Below are 20734 nucleotides of genomic sequence, written 5' to 3'. Positions count from 1 at the left end.
ATCCACATATGTACAATCTATTCGACCACAGTCCTCAAGCTGATCACACGCGCACGCTGCTTGCGTTTGCTCGTTTCTCCCCTCGAAGGCATGACTGCATCTCCAACAGCATCTGACTCCTCTCGGCGGGTGGCATGTACTCATACGTCTCACCTGTGATGAGCTTGTACACATTCAGCCTCAGCTCGCGATCCTTGAGCTCTTGCGCCCGCTCCCGCTCTCGTGCGAGCTTTTGAGCTTTGGCCTGCGACTCCAATGCCTCACACTTCGCGCGGAACTCGGGAGTCTTGCGCCATGACTCCATGCGGACTTGCCAGGCGGGCTTGCTCTCGGACGAGGGAGTATCAGAAGGAAGGTCTGGCGTCGCTGACATCACCGGAGAGGGTCTGAGCGAGTCGGAGGAGGGGAACTCGTGGGAGACGTTGTGCAAAACGGGCGTCTTGTTGTCCAGACGCCTCGCCTGCTCTCTCACCTTGCTCTTTACCTGAAGGCTGGCCTGGAGGCTGCTCATCTCCCCCCGAAGACGTTCGTTCTGAACGGCAATGCTGTCGCGTTCGTCCTTGAGGGTTGCGTTCTGGTCCATGAGAGCTTGGCAGTTGGGGCACTTGACCGGACCACACTTTGCGGTATGCGCCTCGGTGTCCTTGGGTTCGAATTGCGTTGCTGCATCGGTGCTGTTGACGTGGTTAGCATTGTTGAACTCAACCGAAGGACTCGACGATAACACATACCTTCCCTTCTCCTTTCGAGTACGTTCAGCGTCTGCAAGAGGTTCGAGATCTTCTGCCCATTTCGTCATACGCTTGGAAGTCTCCTCTGCCTTCTTGAGCTTCGTCTTCATATCATCGAGTTGTTCATAAAGACCTTTGATCAGAGCAGCAGTCTTGACGTTTGTCTCCTCGAAGTACTTCCTGTCGTCGCCCAGCTGCTGACCAAGATCCCGTCTCTCTGCGTCAAGCCGTTGGCACAGTTCTCGAAACCAGTCGCACTCCTTTCTCGTTTCGTTGAATTCCGCCTCGCCAGCTTGAAAGCGACCCTCCAGCGCTTGGAATTTACGTTTGAGATTTCTTATTTTGTCCTCAAGTTCTGGAAGGAGACCGAGTCGGGACTTTTTAAGCTGTTGCTGCGGCCTGTCTACGTCGCTGTGAGGTTGCTTATTCCGTCTGAGACTCTCGAGAGTGCCTTTGGTTTTAGAGCCATGTACGGGCTCTTGTGAACGATCAGGAATCAACACCTTCGCGGGAAACTCTTCGGGCAGGTCGGAGTTCTCATCGTCAGGACAAAGTTCTTCGTCAGTGGAGTACGGGTTGTCTAGTGGCATGACAGTCTCTTCCTGGGATTTGGAGTTCTCGCTCATAGGCTCGGATTCTTCGTCAGTGGGCGTCGCAATAGGTGGCTGGTACAAGACGCATTCCCGGCAGGTTTCCAGAGCTGGTGTGGTGGCAGGAGTGGAAGCCGCGGTAAGCTGAGAGTCTTCATCGTCGAACATATCCTCGTTGCTTGCTTTAGATTCGCCAACGAGATCTTCACCGGACTCTCGAGGAAAAGTGGGTACGCTCAAGGTTCCTATCCAGTCCTCTTCATCATCTTCGTCCGCCCAATCAATCTTCTTCCCGGCAGCCTTGAGTTTCTCCCATGGAATTGAGGGACGCCTGCTTTCGGAGCCAGCAGATTGTCCACAGCCATCCGATTCATCTGTAATAGGAGATCCCGGTGTTGCAGGGTCGTCCTCCCGGATCCCGGGGACGTTGGAGGGCCTTTCGAGAGGGAGATGCGATGACGTCTCATCCTCCTCGATCCCATCATCACCAGAGCCGTCGTCGTTGCCAGGACCATGATCGTCCTCATGGCCATCGTCATGCGGCTGGAGAGGACTCTCCGGAGCATGCGTCACGTTGAGCGGTCGCACTTCGAAACCTTGGGACCGTGTTCTTGCCACGTGCACAAGCTTCTGCTTCTTCTCCGAGTCGGCTTGCGGACTTGCACCAATCAGGCTCGGGCACATTGGAAGGTGAGGGAATACAGGAAGTTTATCGCCCATCTTCTTCATTAAAACTCGAGGCAGTTGTGGTGCTGGGTACATCGGGGGTCGTCTGCCTGTCCACCAACGCGTTGCAACTTCTCCGACGCCATTGGGATTGTCGGCGTCTGGCAAGCCTTGATATCTCGCTACTGGCCGGTCATGGTAATGGAATCCACGGTGAGCTTCTTCTTGAAGACGTTCCCAAGTTTCGGGACTGAAACGGGGCTCTTCTGGGTCTTCGTAGATGCCGTATAATGGTCTCCTCTCTTGCTGCGCTGGAGCTTGGTGGTCGTGCTGATCCAGTTGCTGATCCTGGTTCCATGCCAGATTGGACTGACTGTCGAACTCGTTGAAGAAATTGGCGTGCTTCGCATAGTCTTCTTCGCCAGTCTCCTCGCCCTCCTGTTCTTTTTCGGCATCTTGTTCGTCGTCGTCCTCGCCGTCCTCGACCTCATCCTCGTCCTCGGACGAATCTGAGAAGGACGATCCTGTTGCGCCATCCTCTTCTGACATGTATGGCTGATGCTGCTCGTCCGGTATATGCTCCTGAGCGACCTCATCCTCTGCGCCCTGCGCGGTGTCGGAGGTGGCACTGCTTTCCTCGACCAGCGAGCTGTCGCTGTAATCGACCTCGTCTTCTTCGTTGTATTTCGACATGTTTAATACTCGGCCAAAGAGATTGTAATGTTTTGTGTATTAGAAATGAAAGTCGAGGGCGCTGCCGCTCGAAAGAAAAGACAACGAATGTGGTAACGGAAAAATGGCAACGTGAATTGAATCGAAGGAAAGTTTTACAGAACCAAGTTTGGCAAACAGCGGCACCCTCTTCATTGCTCGAGTCCACAAACGCTGCTGATATTGGATTCTTTGATCGTATTGTCGACAATGAAAGTGAAATATAATTACCTTTGACATTTCTCATCTCGTGGTCATCGAATATCGTAGTACAAAGCAAAAGCTTCGTTTTGACAAAGGACTCTTGTAAGCGCCACCAAATAGCTGTTGGCGTGACGTCTGTTGGATTTGCCGTCGGCACGGGATGTTTGCGAGGTTGGCGATTGCTGTGATTAGGATGTCAAGCAGTATGTCTGTTGGGTGGTACCCGGCCAAAAGGAGTCATGCTGCTGAAGTCTGTACCTGGAATTCCTGGGGCAATCGTCGCTCTCAATGGAAGCTGCATAGTGGCGGGCATGCGGCTCCAGGTTTCCATTCGTGGTCATCAATCTGCTTGCTTCCAATGTTGGACGACCTCGGGGGATGTTTGTGAGTCGTGTTGGAGGATGGCAGAGAGCTAAAGTTGTCCACGAGCGCCTCATGAGCGGAGAGCTGGTGGAGAACAAAGAGACATCCAGACTTCAACCTTGTTGTGACTTCTTTCGTCGACCGAATGCATGTCCATCGCTGGTCAAACGTTCCCGCTGCAGAAAGCAACTTAATGGCGGTCAATTGCGGTGTGGAACTCGTTGTCATGTCGATGATTGCATCTTGGTACCAGTAGCGTACTTGACTTTCGAAGAGCTCGGCCATGCGTGCGGCTGCCGCGGGTCAGCCTGACCACCACTTCCAGTGCTCAATGCTATGGCCTGGTCCAAAGGTTGACGGTCAACGATGTCCCGCTGTATTGTGCCATGGCAAAGTGCTGGTGGTTGTCTTCCAAAGCCTGGATTCTGATCCAAGGTGGGGTGAGAACGATACCAAGGATATTCATTGCTTGTGATCATATCGGATGCCTTCCTGATCCGATTTGTTGCCATTGGCCGCATTCATCCCGGCAAGAAAGGCGATTCCAACGTTAGCATCGGCATTGTGGTGCTGGTGAGTTTGAAGGTGGTTACTGCAATTTCCAGAAGCTCCGATTAGCATGAAGCTGTTCCAGGGTCGCATGCAGACCTAGAAACGATGGCTCTCTCATGAAGACTTAGACACGTCCATTCAGCTCTCTTGCCTGTGTAGATGCTTCTGATAGAAGGACTGCCTTGTAGTTGCATTGGTAGCGTCCTTAGGCCTGCCGCTGTGCCGCTCTTGGCTGGCCTAGAGCAAAACCCACAATATGAACAACCAGAATGTGGCGAAAAGCTCTCAATACTGTTTGGACAGATGGCCGAGTGGTTAAGGCGGTTAGTTGACCATCCCCTTGCTTTGGAGCACCTCTAGAGCCTCCGCATGTGCCCGTACGGCATGCTGACGACCGTCCAGCTACGTTTAGGCGAAACAGTCAAACCCGTAGTTCGAAAGAGCGTGAGGTATTACAACCCCCTGTACATTCTACCGTCTATTCCTGACATAGCAACCAGTTCGAACCTCACTCTGTTCATGTACGACGCATCGTGCCATTCTATGGTGTGCGTAGGTTTTTTTGGCCTCGACCACTTTTTTTCAACAATCCCGACCTTTGTTGCATTGGACCTCCAATCACCAGATACCGAGGATATAAGTGGTTGCACTGCATCGCTATTGCATGCAGCAGCAGGAATCGTTGGGCCAGCGACGGATGGGGTCGCCTCGATGCTTCGTTGTGCCGTCGTTAAGGATGGCAAGGAATTCTCGATTCCAAATTGCTTCCTGACACGATAGAACGACGACAAGTCCCTTTTCGATACGGCATATATGCTGCCCATGCGATTGCGTCTATTGTCTGCTTGCGTGTATACCGATGAGCAACATCTGCAACCATATCGCGAGGCTGTCGTCTGCGATAGGATGATAACCATGTCTTCTTGACGCACCGGCCACGCAAGACGACATCAGAACGCCATAGTCGAGGCGGAATAGACAACATATCCTTGCAAGAACATCGGTACAGATAGCACCGTAACACTCAGTCGCAGAAACGCACGGGAACCCTTGAATGACGGAAGTGATCGGGTTGGAATGCCGACCAGCCAAAAGGGTCCAACGGTACGTCGTCACGTCGTTTCAAACTGTCCGGGGAGTGCTGTAGGCGCCCGGTAGAGGCAATGCATTGTAGCAGTTCTAGCAAGCAAGCAGAGCGAAACACGCTGGCTGCGCTTTCTCATGAGCAGAAGGACGTTGAGGCATCTCGTCTCCCGGGAGAAGCAGTCCAGGTCGAGATGGCATCGATCGTCAGACCGCTTCTCTGTCCTGGCTAGTCATAGCGATTAGGCCGTTCGCGGTCTAGCATCGTCCAATCGTGTGGCGGGCCCCAGCACGCTTCCTGCAGGCTGAGACTCGAGATCGGATGCCACGTGATTTCACAGCTGACGGAATCGCCATCGCCGGGTTCCTGAGATGAGCTCGGTTTCATGCCAGATCAATGAGCGAGGGGTTGACAAGCAAGGATCAATGATACGTACTGATTGCGTCTTCTCGACACAGCAGACGCACAGGCATAGGGCTGCTCAGTCGATGGAATCAATTGCTCGAAGAGGATCGTCGCATGCCCTCTCACACCAGCAGAGACACGACGGCACAGAGTTTGGGAATGCCTGAGGTGGGAAGGCAATAGTGCTGGGACGAGGCGTGGGGAGGTGATGTTGATTGGTGCGAGGACAAGGTTCAACGCTAGTTTTGGCGCCAAAAGCCGTGAAAGTGAACCAGCCCCAGCATCGTCCCTGCCGCCGGCCGCCCACCCACCATCAGCGCTGACTCTCACACAGCCTCGCCACTTGCTTGCCTGACCTTGACCTTCATCGTCACCTTCATCCCGCATCTGTACTCCATTCCATTTCCATCAGCACTTTATCGACCACTCGACCGTAATCGCAATACTCCCTTCGCTCCGACATCTCTATCGACCGTTCGCACTACATTCCGCAACTCGTCCGGCCACCTCCGCTTCCGGCTTTGTTGTTCTCTTTGTTGCTCCATCATCTCCTGGCTCGATCATCATCACACAATAACCGCCGCACACCTCATCCACACCTACAGTCATGGCCAGCTATCATTACGGAATGCCTCAATACGCCGCCTCGTCGCATCAGAACCATCCTCAAGGCCACCACGGTCGTAGCCGACGAGGGCCCAGAGTGCACTCGCAAAATGCTCACCGCCAATACAAGGCTCAACGGAGTCCAAAGGAAGAGCTGCCACAACCACCCACACAGTCAGACTACCTTCGCATTCTCGAGGCTGCAAAGGGTTTCGAGTTTGATGATGACGAGATCTTCTGCCCGTTCAACCTCCTGACCGAGGATGATGTATGTCGAGTCTCATCATCGCATTGGGATACCAGAGCTAACCCTCTGTCACAGCTTCAATCTATCCATTCCTCCTCTGGATCCGACCGTGGCTCTCTCTCCTCCGGCTCTCCCGAGAGCTCACCTCTTCAGCATCAAGTGCAGCCGACGCCATCGGTCATGCTCTCCACCGTCCCTAATGTTTACAACTCTTCGAGCTTCCAGCAGGCTCAGCATGTGAAGCTGCACCAGCCAATGGCGCAACGCTCTCGCAACGCGATTCCGATCGTGGATCCATCCACTCGATCCGTCGCGAGTCCACCAATGTCAGTCTCGCCAGCCCGACAGATGCAGCAGCAGTACATCACTCGTCGTTGGTAGACGAGTGTTGCACAACATGCTATTCTGACGCACTACGTCGTCGGGTTGGTGAGATTCTTTCTAATATTCGCTATTCTCCTCCACGCGAATACCTTGTACAAACAAAATACGATACACGGCTTCTTACCACTCTGGGATGACGGCGTCACAAAACAGCATAACGAAAGCATGAACGGCACATCATTTATTCTCTGCGCAGCGATGACGATACACTGGTTACAGCTTCTGGATTTCTTGGATACCTCCCTCCGGTTGAGCACTTGTTAGCACTTGGGATGTTTTACTCTTCACTTTTTTTTTGTTCTTTATGGTACTGGGCAAGGCGGTGTTTCTGGTACACGATGAAGACAGCGAAGCGCAAAAATTTCTGGCATCATGATACACCGAGGTGAAGAGGCGAATTGCAATGGGGTTTGGCCCAGGCAGCGGTGACTGTCTCGTGGCTAGTATTACTTATTTTTGGATTGGGACTGCGTTTCGGTGTTGTTTGTGTTGATGATGGCGGACACGACGACGTGGGCATATATCAAGATGGGGTTTCTGGGAGTTTGGAAAGAGTTGGTCACGACCTCTCTTGTGTTCGGCGAATTGTAGTTTTGTGCACGATACGAACGATGAAGACTCATATCATTACCTACTTCTGTTTCGTGGTGTCCTTGATTGTGATCCGTGGTACCGTGGTACGCCAAAGAAAGGAGGTCTTGTCCACAGTACCCATGGTAGCTCGACGCTCATGGACGGGTAAGTTGATCGTGGAGTATGGTTCCTATGGGAATGGCATTGTTCAACCCCACCGAGGCTCCCCAGGTACCGTCCCGAATCCTCAAGCAGCTCCACCGTTCAGCTCGAAGCTCCTGCCAGTACAGAGTTTGGGCATTCACTTGTGAGCAAAGCAATATAGCATCCTGGTGAGGCATCAGGGGTTGCAATGAGAACTGAACACATGTCGGCCGTACCGTCAAAGTTATCCGTCCGGTTGTGAGTGGTGGACCGCACTATCCCAGTCGTCTTCGTCATATGATGCGATGACGTTCTCGCGTCCGGCTAGGGTAGCCACACGTTCACATTCTCGTTTCTCAAGTGCATTGGCAATTCTTCCTTCCAACTCACTTCACTTCTATCCAGTCTACGGAATTTCGAAAAACACAGTCCTTCCAATACCCTCTCCGACCTCAAACATCACAATCATGTCCGCCTTCCGCTCCATCACCATGCGATCATCCTTCCGCGCAGCCTCTCCTGCCATCCGTCAAGCTGGAGCTTTCAGGTCGTTCCAGAGCGGACGTGTGCTGCAAGTAGTGAAGGAGAACAAGGAGGGTACGCGCTCATTCCTGACGTTCCCACGGTGGACGTTGGCTAACATTCTCACCCACATCAGGCAACGCCGAGCGCGCGCAAGAAATCGAGTCCGCAAAGCAGGAGGAGTTGAAGAAGCAGAAGCAGGGCAAGAACGAGCACAATGACAAGCTCGCCAGTGAGAGTGAGAGTGCGGTAAGCTTCGAAGAATACCATCCGATGCCCAACAATTACAGGAGCTGACTCGTGATGTGTATACAGATCAGGGGCGAGAAGCACGACAAGTCCATCGACCAGATGCAAAAGGAGGGCGCACAGGCCGCGCAGAATGAGAAGAAGTGAGCGTGGAACGATATCGACAGAAATGGCATTGCGCATCGCGATAGGAGCGTTGGCGTTGCAGGGTGCTGAGCGCAGAGCGCAGGAAAGAGCAGAAGTGTGTACATAAAAGAGGAGAACAAGAGTGTACTTGTATGAGAAGAACATGAACGCTATTGTACCGGCCGTGAAGTATCAGTGAGGTATGGCGAAGAAAATGTTTGAGGCGCAGGCTTTTGGACACTGTTTGCTCTTCCCTTCCTTTCCTTCTCGCTTGCTCACTGCACTTATCTCGCTTTTACGCACACGATTTCCTCGCCTTGGATCCACACGCACAGGTCTTCCGTCACATCAATTCCATCCAACATCATCCAACAGCGCCATCACTCCGCCCACCCTCCTTACAAAAATGGCTCTAACCCTCCAACTAATAATCTACATCGCCCAGCAAGTCATCATCCCCTCCCCTCCCAAAACACCACCACCACTAACACCACCCCCTCTAGACTAACAATCCATCTCCTCGACCGTCTCGAAATCTGGCTCACCAACCTCCACGCCTACCTGAAACCCGACCTCAACGCCTCCATCGCGCGGCACAACCACCACCGCGCAATGCAAGCAGCGCGCACCAACGCCGAACTGGATTATGCTCGCCGGTGGGACGAGTTCAGACGGAACGAGGCGATGCAGATGGCGCATATTAGGGGCGCGGTGGAGCATGCGAGGTTTGAGGCGAGGGAGGCGAGGGCGGTGAGGAGGGCGGAGGAGTGGATTATGGGGGAGGGGTTGGTGATTCGGGTGGGTGGGTGTGGGGGGAGGGGGTGAGGGGGAGGAGGGGAGGAGGGGGAGGGGTGGGTGGTGAGTGGTGGTGAGGTGGGTTGAAGAGTGATGGAGGTGGGGGATGATGAGGTGGGGTGAAGTGTGGTGGAGGATAAATCAGGAAGATACCGCGGATTGTATAATGGAAAGAAGAGCAGCGACATCGCCACGATTTGCATTGGCAAGAAGTTGGAATTGGAAGCAAAGTCAGGTCACTCCTTAGTCCACGCGCATGCTCTAGTATCAAACGACTCCAACCACCGGCTCAGTGCGCGATACCACCGCCCAAACTCGCCTCGAAGGTATCATCGCCCTCGCATCCTCAATCGCACTTCATCTCGCAGTCGCAGCGAACGACATCACTCAAGTCAAAACCTCACCCTCGCCCTCAGCCTGATCCTGATCCTGCTTCTCCGCCTTGATCAGAACGTTCTTGGCTTCCTCGTCATCCTCATCGCCCACACCCGAGTCCTCCGCGGCGACGGTGGTCTTGCTCTGCTTCGCCTTCTTCGACGGGGTACCCTCAGTCGCTGCACTATCATCAGCTTCCTTCATCACCGCAGTCTCACCACGTGAGAAATTATCAAACATACCAGCCTTCCGCTTCGCCCCCGTCTTCTTAGCCGAACTCTTGGGAGTCGCGGTCGCGCCGGCGGCGGTATCGTCGCCGTTCTCAGAGGTGCTCAATTTCTTCTTGATCACGGCCCACTTGTCACGGGCTTGCTTGGGAGTTGTGAAGTTGGCTTTGGGTCCGACGACGTTCCAGTCGATCTGTAGCATTCATTGTTGGTCAATATGGAGGAATGAATGGTTGAGAGTTGTGGAGAGGGTTGCGAGGACGTACGGTGGCGTTCATCTCGCCGATGACGACGTAGAGGAGGCCGAGCTCACGGTCGGTTAGGTTGGGGAGAGGCATGGTTGAGTGGTGGAAGGGTTGTGGAGGTGGAGTTGTGGTGTGTGGTGGAAGTTGTAGTATGTGTCGAAGTTGATTGTAAGTCAGAGTAGAAGTCAAGGTTGATGTCGTGGAAGAAGTTGCGAGGTTTTGTCTGCATGAAGGTCTACTGGAACTGTAGGCTGCAGGGGAGCTGTGTTTCAGATGAGCTTGAAGGGGAAGTGAAGTGAATTTGGCTGGCGTTTGCTGCGAATCTGGCTTCATTCACTTCCGCCAGCACGCGCTGAGACAGTGGAACGTCTAGAGGTGCCCGTCAGCTGACAAGCTGGAGCAAGAGTGATGACGGTCTGAGCTGTAGACTTACCTCTTGATGCTAGAATGGTGGTGATGATTCGCTGGAGGGTTTGGTTTCGCTCGATACTGCTTCGTAGGATGCCTCTCTTCCGTCTGGCGAAACAGCCGCTTGATCGTAGGATGAAGGCCATGTGTTGCCCACTTTACTCATCTCACCAGCCTGACCTCAAGCACATGCGCCGCTCCCATCGCCAGCACACTCGCCAACGCAGCCATGACAAAATTGACGCCATTATTCGTCAACAAATCAATCCCCACCTGCGCCCGACTACCACCTTGCAACACCTTGACTCTCTGGCCCCCAGCACCTTCAACGACCTTCCCAGTCCCCTTATCCACCACAGTCGCCTGCACCAGCGCACCAAGCACACTGTCAATCACACTCCCCGCCAACCCCGCAACGATAAGCAAAATCGACGCACGCGGGTTCATCTGCCCATGCGGAGGCAAGAGATAAAGCGCCAGCGAAGCAACAAACGTCAACATCGAGCTTCCCAGAGCGCCGTACTTCAACCCGTCGATCGTGATGCCGCCATTCGTTCCTTTCGGGACTTTCTTCCACGGCGCAGTCACCATGAACGGCTGCTGCTTCGATAAGATTCCCAGCTCCGAGCTGAACGTATCCGCGGCAACAGCGGCGTACTGAGCCACGATGCCGATGGGGAGGAGTTTCGTCAAAGCGGGGAAATGTGGACCAGCGGCGATTCCTAGCTGCGAGGAGATGAAAGGTGTGCTGTTGAGTAGGTAGGCGTGCAATGCGATGAGGATACACGCGAGGCCCGAGTTGGCGAAGACTTGGACGTAGCTTCGTGGTCCTTCGCCTCCTGAGCCGCCGGTTGAGGAAAGGGTGAGGTGGGCTTTGGCTTCGTGGCCGATCTGTCGTTGTGTTAGACTTCATGTTTGTTGATGATTGATGGGGGCCTTACCTTGGTCACCACTGTTCCGAAGAAGAAGAACAGGATTAGAAGCCAGAAGAATGCTGGCCAGGGGTGAAGCATGTGAATGAAAGCTACGAAGATTCCCGCAATGATGCCAGCCGGCGTGAGCTTGTTCTTGACGATTGCAAATGTGACTAGTCCAATGGTGGCGGTGATTTGGGAGACATGCTCTTTGGCGAATGTTGAGATGTCCATGGTCGTCTAGAGAATCGTTCGAGCTAATGGAAGTGACGAAGGCAAAAGGAAGCCTGATCTTGAATGATTGTTGAAGCATGACGTTCAAAGTTGTGGATTGCTTTGTCAGCCATCCTTGCGAATGGAAACGCTCCTTTCTACAGACAGACATATTCGATGGAAGACATATTTCTTGTTGAGACGATCCAACAGTCTCTCTCCGGTGCTATACGTCTCAGAAATCCTCCCCTGCTCAATACGAAGCTGCAAAAGCTGGTCACTCCAACGATATAGTAATACAAAACCAGAACCAATCCCACCGGGTATCCTTAAATCCATTCCTACTCCCTCACCCTAGTCCTCCATATCCATCCATCCAAGTTTTGTTAAAATTCTCTCCACTCCCATCCCACGACACGCCCATAGAAACTCGCCTGACTGTGACCGACCCTCTGTCGTAAATCCTGCAAGATCGAATTCGCCTCGCCTCCCACCCTGCCAAAACACCCACACACCACCCACCCCGTCCCCTACTGAAAATGCACCTTCTCAACATGAAAACTAACCGCCCCCTCATCCCCCACAAAATCCTCACAAACCGGACACTTTGCCTCAAAACCCCCATTCATACCCCCCACCACCGCAGGTGCCGTAGGATTCGCATTCATATTCCCATTCGTACTCGACACCGTCCTAGAATGGATCTGCGGCGGCGTCGAATTAACCGTCAAATTCGAAAATCGCTGCTGATGATGATCGGGTTGCGAACTCGTCGTCGGGGAGGAGTAGTCCGAGTACGCGGAAGATGATGCACGGTCTGTGTCTCGAGTCTGGCGGCTGAAGTTTCGGGCTGGGATGGGGGGGGATTGTGGTGGTTGTGCTCCGCTGGGATTGGAGAGGCCGCGTTGCCATTCTGCGACGGTGGTGGATTGGGTGGGGTTGATGGGGTGTTGCTGGGTGGTGTTGTTGTGTTGGGGAGGGGTGGTGTAGGTGTTGTAGTTTAGTGGGGGTTTTGCGTCGACGGGGTAGGGTGGTGTTGTTGGTTGTTGTTGATGCGGTGGTTGGGAAGCGAGGTTGAAAGGGTCGAAAGTGGTGTCTCCGGGTAATTCTGATCGGAAGACGATGCCTTGAGGGTTGAGGGGTGGTGGGTAGAGACTCGGCGAGCCCTGTTGGCCTTGAGGTATTGGTTCTGAGCCGGGTAACTCATTAATCATAGGCATATTCGTCGCTCGTCCAGGTTGTGATGCTCCCGCCTGCGCATCCTCCGGTCCGTTATAATTCGGCTGCTGGTACGCCGGCGAATACGTATTACTCACTCGATGCTGACTCGCATTCCTCATCACATCATGAACATTCCCAAACCCCTTCTGATCCAGTCTCGGCGACGGAAAACCTCCCGACACAACCGACGGACTCCTCCCCGGACTCGTCGGCGGACTCCCAACCGCCGGCAGCGGTTCCAAATACCCCCCACTCGGCTTCGCAGTCTTCAACTTCCCATCCTCAAACATAGCATGCAACCTCCCCTCATCCAACAGTTCCGCCTTCCTCGCCAACCGCTCAATCATCTTCCCCGTCGCCTCCTTCGTCTCCTTTTTCACGAAACTCGCCAACGCCACATTACACACAATCTCCACATCCTCTCTCAAATACAATCCATCCAACGGCGTCTCCACCCCCAACTCTTTCGTCTCCCTCGGCTCCCCCGGCTGATTCCCTCCAATCCGATACTTATTCCGCAAATCCACCCCCATCGGCGCGTACACGTGTGACTGCAGACCCCACGGTTGATCGTGAAAGACGCCTTTGAAGGTGATTTTCTTCTTCATGCCGAAACCCCAGGTGATGATCTCGGAGATTTCGTACCATTGCGAGAAGTATTCTTCCGAGGAGGCGGTGCGCGGGGCGTCGATGGCTTTGACGCCGGTTACGAGGGGATTGAGTTCGATTACTTCGCTGTGGTTGTGGAGGAGTTCGATGGCGAGTTGGCGGGGGACCTGTCCGTGAGGTACTTGTCAGCTGGAGGTCCTTCTTCGCATCGTGGACGAGGGCGCATTAACGGACGTTGGAGGGTAAGGGCGTTATCTTCGTATCTGCAACGTCGATCAGTTTTTGGGTGTTTCTTGCGCGAGGACACTGTTCTTGCGCGCGCGGGGACACTACTCACACTTGACGTATTTCGGCATGGTCGTCACTGATCGCGAGGGTCTCTTAGTATCCGTCCGTCGCAGGGCATTCGCAAGAGGGAGTGAAGTCGAGCGAGAGAAACGAGTGAGTGAAGTCGAGCGAGAGAATCGTAAGACAGTGGTATGAGTGAGTGAGAATGAGAATGAGAATGAGAATGAGGATGGAATGGCGACACTCAACATCATCCCGAGTCCTGCCACTGCCACAGCCACGCAGCGACTATACTAGTACGGCTGCTCCACGTCCCGCTTTCACTTGTGACGCAGTTTCCAAGACCCCGGCAAAGGGCCCACTGCAAGCCACGCGCATCCTAGCAGACGGGATTGGGGGCGGCAAGAAGTAAAGTAATAAGCTGATGAGTCTGACCAACGTACGTGCGTCAGAGTTGAGAGCTATTTCGATCCCCCAACAACAACTCCGCCCCAATTTTGAGATACCTTAAAGTGTTTGAAAAATGATATAGGCAGGAGAGAAGATACCAACATTATTCATTCCACGTCGACGCACTGCTTAAGGTATGTCCATACGCTCGGAATGAGACACACTCCGCTCATGATCAAGTACGACCGAGCTGTCCAGCCAGCCTCGGGTGTTTCACGCGACCCAAGCATCGGCAAGACACCACCAATATTTGTACAACTGCAAGCAACACTGCTCGTGCTCGTGCGCTTGTACGACGACCAGGTAATAAGCCCATCCCGTCCCAGACAAAATGAGAAAGTGTACACAGGAGTGTTATTACCTTGCCTTTTCATTCCAAGAGAAACTCTAGATCCCAAATCCTTTCTCCCATCCTCATTATATGGCAAAAACAAAAAAAAAAGGAATCTCGGATCCAGCAGAGTGGAGTGTAGCTCGTCTAAGGGTGGGGGTATCTTAATGTTACAACCGGTCAGCCTCGTCGACCTGTTTAAACCCTCCCAGCCGGGACGTCCCAAAGGTCTCGTCCTCGCATACCTGCTCAATCACAGGCAGGCAGCGATCGATGTGTCCTGTTACTTCTTGCGCCAAAACTCCTCGCTAACCATGCAATAAATTCATTCCCACACACGAGAAAAATTGCAAAAATCACCGCACCAGCTCAGCAATCTTGCCAGCGACAGCACTTGGGTATCCACGACCCAGGGCCTCGCGAACGACACGCTTTGCCGAATCGCGGTCTTCAGCAGCGAGGAATGCGCGAACCATGGCCTCGTACGTGCTGGGCTCGCGGCGAGAGATGGGAACGCGATCGAAAGCCTCCTTGGCTTTGGTCACGTTCTTCTCGAGAGTCCAGCCGTGGATGAGAGCGTTGGCGATGTACGGTGTGAATTCGACGTTGCGGGCTGTCATGTCCTGAAGTAGAGGCTCGCACTCGGCGGAGAGGTGGTTGGCGTTGAAGCTCTCGAACATGGCTTGGTATAGGCAGGGCTGTGGGCGGACTTTGCCCTCGGCGATGACGGTATCGAAGAGAGTCTGTGCGGCCTCCATATCGTGCAGGACACAACCCTTGGCGTGGATGAGAGAAGAGTAGTGTACGGCGTCGGGCTGGATGTTGCTTGCGCGCATGTCTTCGAGCACAGCTTCAGCAGCGGGCATGTTGATCGGCTCCAGCGTCGCGTGGGTGTCGATGAGAAGCTTGTAGGTGTGCACTGTCGGTTCGATGCCCTTGCTGCGCATACGCTCGTAGTAGGCCAGGACCTTGCCGCGGTCACGCTTGGTGCTCAAGAAGAATTGCATCAAAGAGTGGTAGGGTGCCGGGCGAGGCTTGTAGTTGGTGCAAGCCTCCATCTCCTCGAAGATCTCCTCCGCGAACTTGTCGTCGGACACGCGGCAGAGAGCATTGACAACAGTCCCGTACGTAACCGATGTTGGACGAACGCCAAGGTTGCGCATCTCCGCAAAGTAGAAGAGACAGTCATCAATACGACGAGCCTTGCCGAGCTTGCCAATGAGAGCATTGTACAAAAATGATGAAGGCTCGACACCTTCAGCCTTGGCACGGAGGAAGATCTTCACTGCCTCCGATGCCTCGTCAAAGGTCTTGGTGTTCTCCTTGAGGGTCGTGATGTAGAGTCCGAAAGTGTTGGCCGAAGGTGCAAAACCCATGTCAATCATGTCCTGGTGATACCTGCTGGCAAGATCGCGGCGACCTACACTGAGGCATCCAGCGACCATGTGGTCGAGGATCTGCTGCCAGCCGAAGCGGACAACACGATAGCGGGCGTCGAACGGAACGTCTTGCTTGGCCATTTCCAGAATGTCATGGGCCAGGTTGAGGTTGTTCTCCTTCGCTGCCGACTCGATGAGCTTGCCGTAGGTGAACATGCGAGGGACTCTTCCCACGCGGCGCATATTGCGGAACTTGGTCAAAGCCTCGCTCGTGCGGCGTCCGTTGGGTCTCTCGAGAAGCTCATTGATGATGTTAGATCCCTTTACATCAGTGCGGTTGGAGTACGGGTCGTAGGTGTCTTCGAATGGTGCTGGAGCTGCTGGAGCTTGGAAGGGCACCACGGGGCTGTACGTCGAAGGGTTGAACAGTGCCGGTGTCGATGGGTAGCGGTAGTTGTTCCAAAGACGAGAGAGCTCGGCGCGGTCAATGTTGATCAACGTCCTCTCGATCAGAGTCTCTGTCTCGGACGAAGGCATCAACGCACGGGACACAACATTCTCAAGCAGGCAGCCGAAACGAGCTGGTCCGGCAATGTCACCGGAGAGCTCGTCAAGAATCATGCCAGACTGAACTCGCAGGAGGAGCTCAAGATCAGCTGGGTTGAGCCGAGCAATGGTCTCCGGGTTGAAGCGCGCCACAATGTGTTCGGAGATTGGTGCAAGAAGTCCTCCATTCTCCGCCATCATGCGCAAAAGCTCCACGCTGGCTTCAGGGAGCATTGCTTGACTCTTGAGCATGAAGTTGCCAATAAGTTCAATCGCTTCGTCAATGTGGTCGACAGTCTCGACTTGCTGGCTTTCGGGTTGCGATTCCCGGATGCGAGAGAACATGCGACGGCTCTGTCTTAGACCACGCTCAGCCTGGCCGATTCCGATCAAAGCGACAGTGCGCATGGTCGTTGGTTCGACAAAGGTGAGATTCAGTGGTGCAGACTCCAGTATTCTCCAGAAAGGCTCGGCCGCTTCGACGTTGGCATTGCGGACATGCATTGCGAGGACAGCCATGCTTGGCTCGGCAAGATCCTGCGTGTGTTTCGCCAGAGTGTCAAACGCCTGCAGACTGATTTCTGGCAAGTTCTTGTCCGCTGATGTGGAGACAATCTTTGAAAGAACAGACGTCAAGGCTCGGCCTGTGAGTGATCCTGCCAGCTCCATGGCGTCTCGGAAAGTCGCATCCTGAAGTGCCAGCGGGAGAAGAGCCTCCAGCGCAACCACTTCACGCAATTCCTCAAGCTCTCTGGGATCCTTAACTTCAGACTGAACGCTAGCCAAGAACTTCAGACCGCCCTTAAGACGATCGGCACTTCCATAAGCTTTGACGAGTGCGGCGTAGATTTGATTGTCCATCCGGATGATCGTGTTCTTGCCAGCATTGTTGGCAATCGCGAGCTCCTTGTACTCATCGTACACTTCGACAGCGTTGCGGAGGTCGCCCATTCCACCGAAAGCGGCAATCATAGGCGGGTAGATGGAGGAAGACTGCAGCTTGGAATTCGACTCCATGTACTGGTATACACGGGTCATGTCCTCCACACGTCCTTGCTCGGCACTGGCGATGACGAGCTGAGCGCATGCATCGATTGGAAGTGCATCAGAGCTGGCTTTGGTAGCCCTCTCGAATATCTTGAGTGCGATTGTGAGAGAGCTGTCCTCGACCAACATCGTGTATTCGGTTGACGTAGAACGGAACATGAAGCTGCCAGATTGTTCGAGACCACCGTATCGCACGAGGCGTTCATCCAGAGATCGCCTCATAGCCAATGTTTCCGAAGCACGAGTCGACAAAAGTCCAATGAGCATGCCGTAGGTTGCAACATCTGGTACAACTCTCCTCCGAAGCATATCAGAGTACACCTCCAGAGCCCTCGGTGCCTTGAGATGCTTTCCTTGCGCGAGCTCAATGGCCGAGCTGAGAAGCACGCGATAAGCTGCAGGAGAAGGCTTCTGTACGCCATGACGGAGCATGCTCTGGAACGCGGCTGGAATCTCCGCGTACTGCTTCTTCTCAGCAAGCTGAAGAAGCTCCTGAGTGTATGGGTTGCTGTCCAACTCTTCAAGATTCTGGACGCTTTCAACTGGAGAATGCGCCGTCGCTGGGGTGCTCATTGACTGCTTGTCCGATCCGGATGAAATTGACTCCTCGGGCAGGACCGACACAGGCGACGCGGCTCTGATGGTCAGGACATCCTCGGTATCCTCCTTTGATCGCTGAACCTCCTCCGCAATAGCATTGTTCACCTGCTCCAAGGCGATCGCTTCTGCAGCCTCATCATTGACGAATGCCTTTTCGAAATTGTCCAAGGCGCTAGTCGTGTACGATCGCTTCATGCCAGGAGCCTCCAACACATCCGTCTCCTGCTGCGCCTCGAAGTCCTCCGCTTCCACCACTTCTTGACCCGAAACGGGTACTGTCGTCGGAGGCTGCCATTCGAGTCTCCGTGCAAATTCGAATTGCTTCCATTCCTTTGTACCAGCCCGCTGATGCTTCTGCCACGCATCAAAGTACTTATCTAGACCAGAATCCGGGTGGCTCGCATCGGCGCGACCAGTCGATGGTCCAGCCGTCGAACTGGCCAGCCGCGAACCCTCGACATGAGTGTATGCATTTTGAAGTCGGCTCTTTTCGTTCTTCCGGAACCGTCCGATCAAGGTGTCCGCGAGCGGAACTGCTGAAGTGTTCTGGGCTGCATAGCTGGATTGCGATGCGGCGACGACGGTTTGGGCGTATCCGTGGGTGAAAGATTTGAGGGCGGTGCCTGCGATGCGAGAGATGTGCACAGTCGGTTTGACGTAAGGCATTCAGGGATTGGAAAAGATCCTTCAGTGGAGAAGGTCGTGTGACTGAGAAGGGATTGTCAGTATGGAGTGACATCTGGAGTGACAGGGTGGTGCGCGTACTGTGATTAGAGAAGAGTCGAATGCAGGTTCATTGACGACTCGGGTCGCCAAAGAACGCGCTGTGAAATTGTGGGAGGGGATGGTTGGGTGATGGCGTGAGGTGTGAGGAGACGTGTGGCAGAGAAAGAGGTTGTCCAAGTTGAGAGGGATGAATTACGGAGTATCTCGTGAAGGATTCCATTGGATGCCTGGGGCATGTGATCAGGAGAGAATCGCGTCGCAGTTGGTCCTGCAGACTCCTGTTCTCGCCGACAATGATCCGTCGTTTTCTCGTCTCTTGGATCTAACCCCATTAGGACGATGCTTCGATTGACCTGCCGCAACGTGGAGGAGGGTCTCTCTTGTGTGATGAGATGACTCGAGAGGCATTGAAACACCATCTGCTCCAGACTCCCGATCAACGTCACCAGAGGATAGAACTATACGGCGAGGAACTTCCTCTCGAACCTCCTCTCAGCATCCTCACAAGACAACGAATCCTCCTCCGACAATACCCTAGATTCTCAGAAATCAGAAGCTTCCAGTCGTCCAGTGTCCATCCACCTGATCAATCCATCGGGCTTTGCACCTCTCTACCTCCGATACCTCCACAAATCCCTCCTGCCTGTGTAACACCGACTCTCTCCGCCAGCCTCATCAATCGGCCGACTTGAGATCCACTCCTTCCGAATGGTCCGCGATGGAGCTGTAGCCGTCTCAGCTCCAGGCAAAGTCCTGCTGGCGGGCGGTTACCTCGTCTTGGATCGTGCTCACACCGGTCTGGTCTTCGGGTTGGACGCCCGCATTCATGTATTGGTCCAAGACATTCCGACGAGCAATGGCATTGTCATCAATCAATTCACTGCCCATTCCCCGCAGTTCTTGGAGGCTGTGTGGGATTATGGATATCGTCTGACTGAGAGGAATGGCGGTATTGAGGTCACTCAGCTGAGGATGTAAGTGGATGCTCTGTTGTTCGTGTTCCGATTCCAATTCGTATCATGCTACTTGGTCGTCGTCTCGAGTGACATGCACTAATCTATCATCTCCTCATAGAGACGCTGACCTCAACCTCAATCGCAACCCCTTCGTGGAAACCACTCTCAGCTATGTCCTAAGCTACATCACCAGCATCGTTGGACCAAGCATCTGCCCAGCGACAATCACAATCCTCGCAGACAACGACTACTACTCAACACCAGCCGCAATCTCCAACGGCAAGTCCAACACCGACTCTCGCTTCTACAACTTCGCCATCCCTCTCTCAAAAGCTCCCAAAACCGGCCTCGGATCCTCCGCAGCACTCGTCACAGCCGTCACAGCAGCTCTCCTCCGCTTCTACCTCCCCAAAACCGAGTTCAACCTCACCACCGACATCAGCAAACGTCGTCTCCACAACCTCGCCCAAGCAGCCCACTGTGCAGCCCAAGGCAAAGTCGGCTCAGGCTTCGACGTCGCCTCTGCAGTCTACGGCACATGCATCTATCGTCGCTTCTCCCCGGACATCCTCGTCAGCCGTTCCGAACCCGGTGTCCCGCGATTCGCCACCGAACTCCGCGACATCGTCGACGAGAACCACCACGGAGGCAAGTGGGACACTGAAATCATCAAGGACGCAGTGAAGATTCCAGAAGGACTACGACTAGTCATGTGCGATGTCTCATGCGGTAGCAAAACCCCCGGTATGGTGAAGCAAGTTCTCGCGTGGAGGAAGGAGACGCCCGAGGAGGCCAATGCCATCTGGCGGGATCTGGACGAAGCGAATGAGAACTTGGCAAAGGAGTTGAAAGCCGTGGCAGAGTCGAAGTCGCCGAATGATTACTCTGGTCTCACGAAGTGTCTGACTGAAATTCGGGAGTTGATTCGAATCATGTCGGAGAAGAGCGGCGTGCCGATCGAGCCGCCCGCGCAGACGGAGCTGCTGGATGCTTGTGAGAAGGTACCTGGTGTGGTGGGTGGTGTTGTGCCGGGAGCAGGAGGCTACGATGCGATTTCGCTTTTGATCGAAGATCGCGAGGACGTGGTAACCGGGCTTGAGAAGCTGTTCGCGGGGTGGGACTTCAAGGGCGATGGAAGCGCTGCTGGAGGAGGTGGTAAAGTTAGCATGCTAGGTGTGAGGCAGGACATGGAAGGAGTGAGATTGGAAGAGCCACAAAAGTATGTCGACTGGTTGAAGGGATTCTGA

At 54.0% G+C, this 20734-nt stretch overlaps 8 protein-coding genes across 8 annotated transcripts; 3 read left to right on the top strand and 5 right to left on the bottom strand.

The window, feature by feature from the left end:
- Positions 1 to 43: 43 nt before the first annotated feature.
- On the bottom strand, positions 44 to 2680 carry MYCGRDRAFT_95921 (uncharacterized protein; the record flags this gene model as incomplete). Its single annotated transcript, XM_003849464.1, has 1 exon — positions 44 to 2680. The coding sequence occupies one exon, from the start codon at positions 2678 to 2680 to the stop codon at positions 44 to 46; it is 2637 nt and encodes an 878-aa protein (XP_003849512.1).
- A 3254-nt stretch (positions 2681 to 5934) lies between these two features.
- Positions 5935 to 6540, top strand: MYCGRDRAFT_47489 (uncharacterized protein; the record flags this gene model as incomplete). The annotated part of the gene is made up of 2 exons (XM_003849559.1): positions 5935 to 6180; positions 6235 to 6540. 2 exons carry the CDS (start codon positions 5935 to 5937, stop codon positions 6538 to 6540), a joined length of 552 nt encoding a protein of 183 aa, XP_003849607.1.
- Positions 6541 to 7727: 1187 nt separating this feature from the next.
- Positions 7728 to 8982, top strand: MYCGRDRAFT_95919 (uncharacterized protein; the record flags this gene model as incomplete). The annotated part of the gene is made up of 4 exons (XM_003849560.1): positions 7728 to 7857; positions 7919 to 8031; positions 8098 to 8174; positions 8661 to 8982. The coding sequence occupies 4 exons, from the start codon at positions 7728 to 7730 to the stop codon at positions 8980 to 8982; spliced, it is 642 nt and encodes a 213-aa protein (XP_003849608.1).
- A 357-nt stretch (positions 8983 to 9339) lies between these two features.
- MYCGRDRAFT_95918 (uncharacterized protein) lies at positions 9340 to 9892 on the bottom strand (the record flags this gene model as incomplete). Its single annotated transcript, XM_003849463.1, has 3 exons — positions 9340 to 9506; positions 9570 to 9747; positions 9821 to 9892. 3 exons carry the CDS (start codon positions 9890 to 9892, stop codon positions 9340 to 9342), a joined length of 417 nt encoding a protein of 138 aa, XP_003849511.1.
- A 477-nt stretch (positions 9893 to 10369) lies between these two features.
- Positions 10370 to 11355, bottom strand: MYCGRDRAFT_75856 (uncharacterized protein; the record flags this gene model as incomplete). Its single annotated transcript, XM_003849462.1, has 2 exons — positions 10370 to 11098; positions 11149 to 11355. The coding sequence occupies 2 exons, from the start codon at positions 11353 to 11355 to the stop codon at positions 10370 to 10372; spliced, it is 936 nt and encodes a 311-aa protein (XP_003849510.1).
- A 1451-nt stretch (positions 11356 to 12806) lies between these two features.
- Positions 12807 to 13628, bottom strand: MYCGRDRAFT_75855 (uncharacterized protein; the record flags this gene model as incomplete). The annotated part of the gene is made up of 3 exons (XM_003849461.1): positions 12807 to 13331; positions 13399 to 13427; positions 13502 to 13628. Coding segments are annotated over 3 exons (573 nt in total), but the record flags the coding sequence as incomplete, so codon positions are not given.
- A 630-nt stretch (positions 13629 to 14258) lies between these two features.
- Positions 14259 to 18471, bottom strand: MYCGRDRAFT_101297 (uncharacterized protein; the record flags this gene model as incomplete). Its single annotated transcript, XM_003849460.1, has 3 exons — positions 14259 to 14396; positions 14479 to 17740; positions 17828 to 18471. The coding sequence occupies 2 exons, from the start codon at positions 18469 to 18471 to the stop codon at positions 14590 to 14592; spliced, it is 3795 nt and encodes a 1264-aa protein (XP_003849508.1).
- Positions 18472 to 18983: 512 nt separating this feature from the next.
- On the top strand, positions 18984 to 20734 carry ERG8 (ERG8, Phosphomevalonate kinase; the record flags this gene model as incomplete). Its single annotated transcript, XM_003849561.1, has 2 exons — positions 18984 to 19505; positions 19606 to 20734. 2 exons carry the CDS (start codon positions 19240 to 19242, stop codon positions 20732 to 20734), a joined length of 1395 nt encoding a protein of 464 aa, XP_003849609.1.

Source organism: Zymoseptoria tritici, chromosome 9, assembly GCF_000219625.1.
Source record: "Zymoseptoria tritici IPO323 chromosome 9, whole genome shotgun sequence".
In the NCBI taxonomy this organism is placed as follows: domain Eukaryota; kingdom Fungi; phylum Ascomycota; class Dothideomycetes; order Mycosphaerellales; family Mycosphaerellaceae; genus Zymoseptoria; species Zymoseptoria tritici.
Note: the sequence above shows the minus strand (reverse complement) of the source record. Positions and strands in the feature narration are given on the sequence as shown.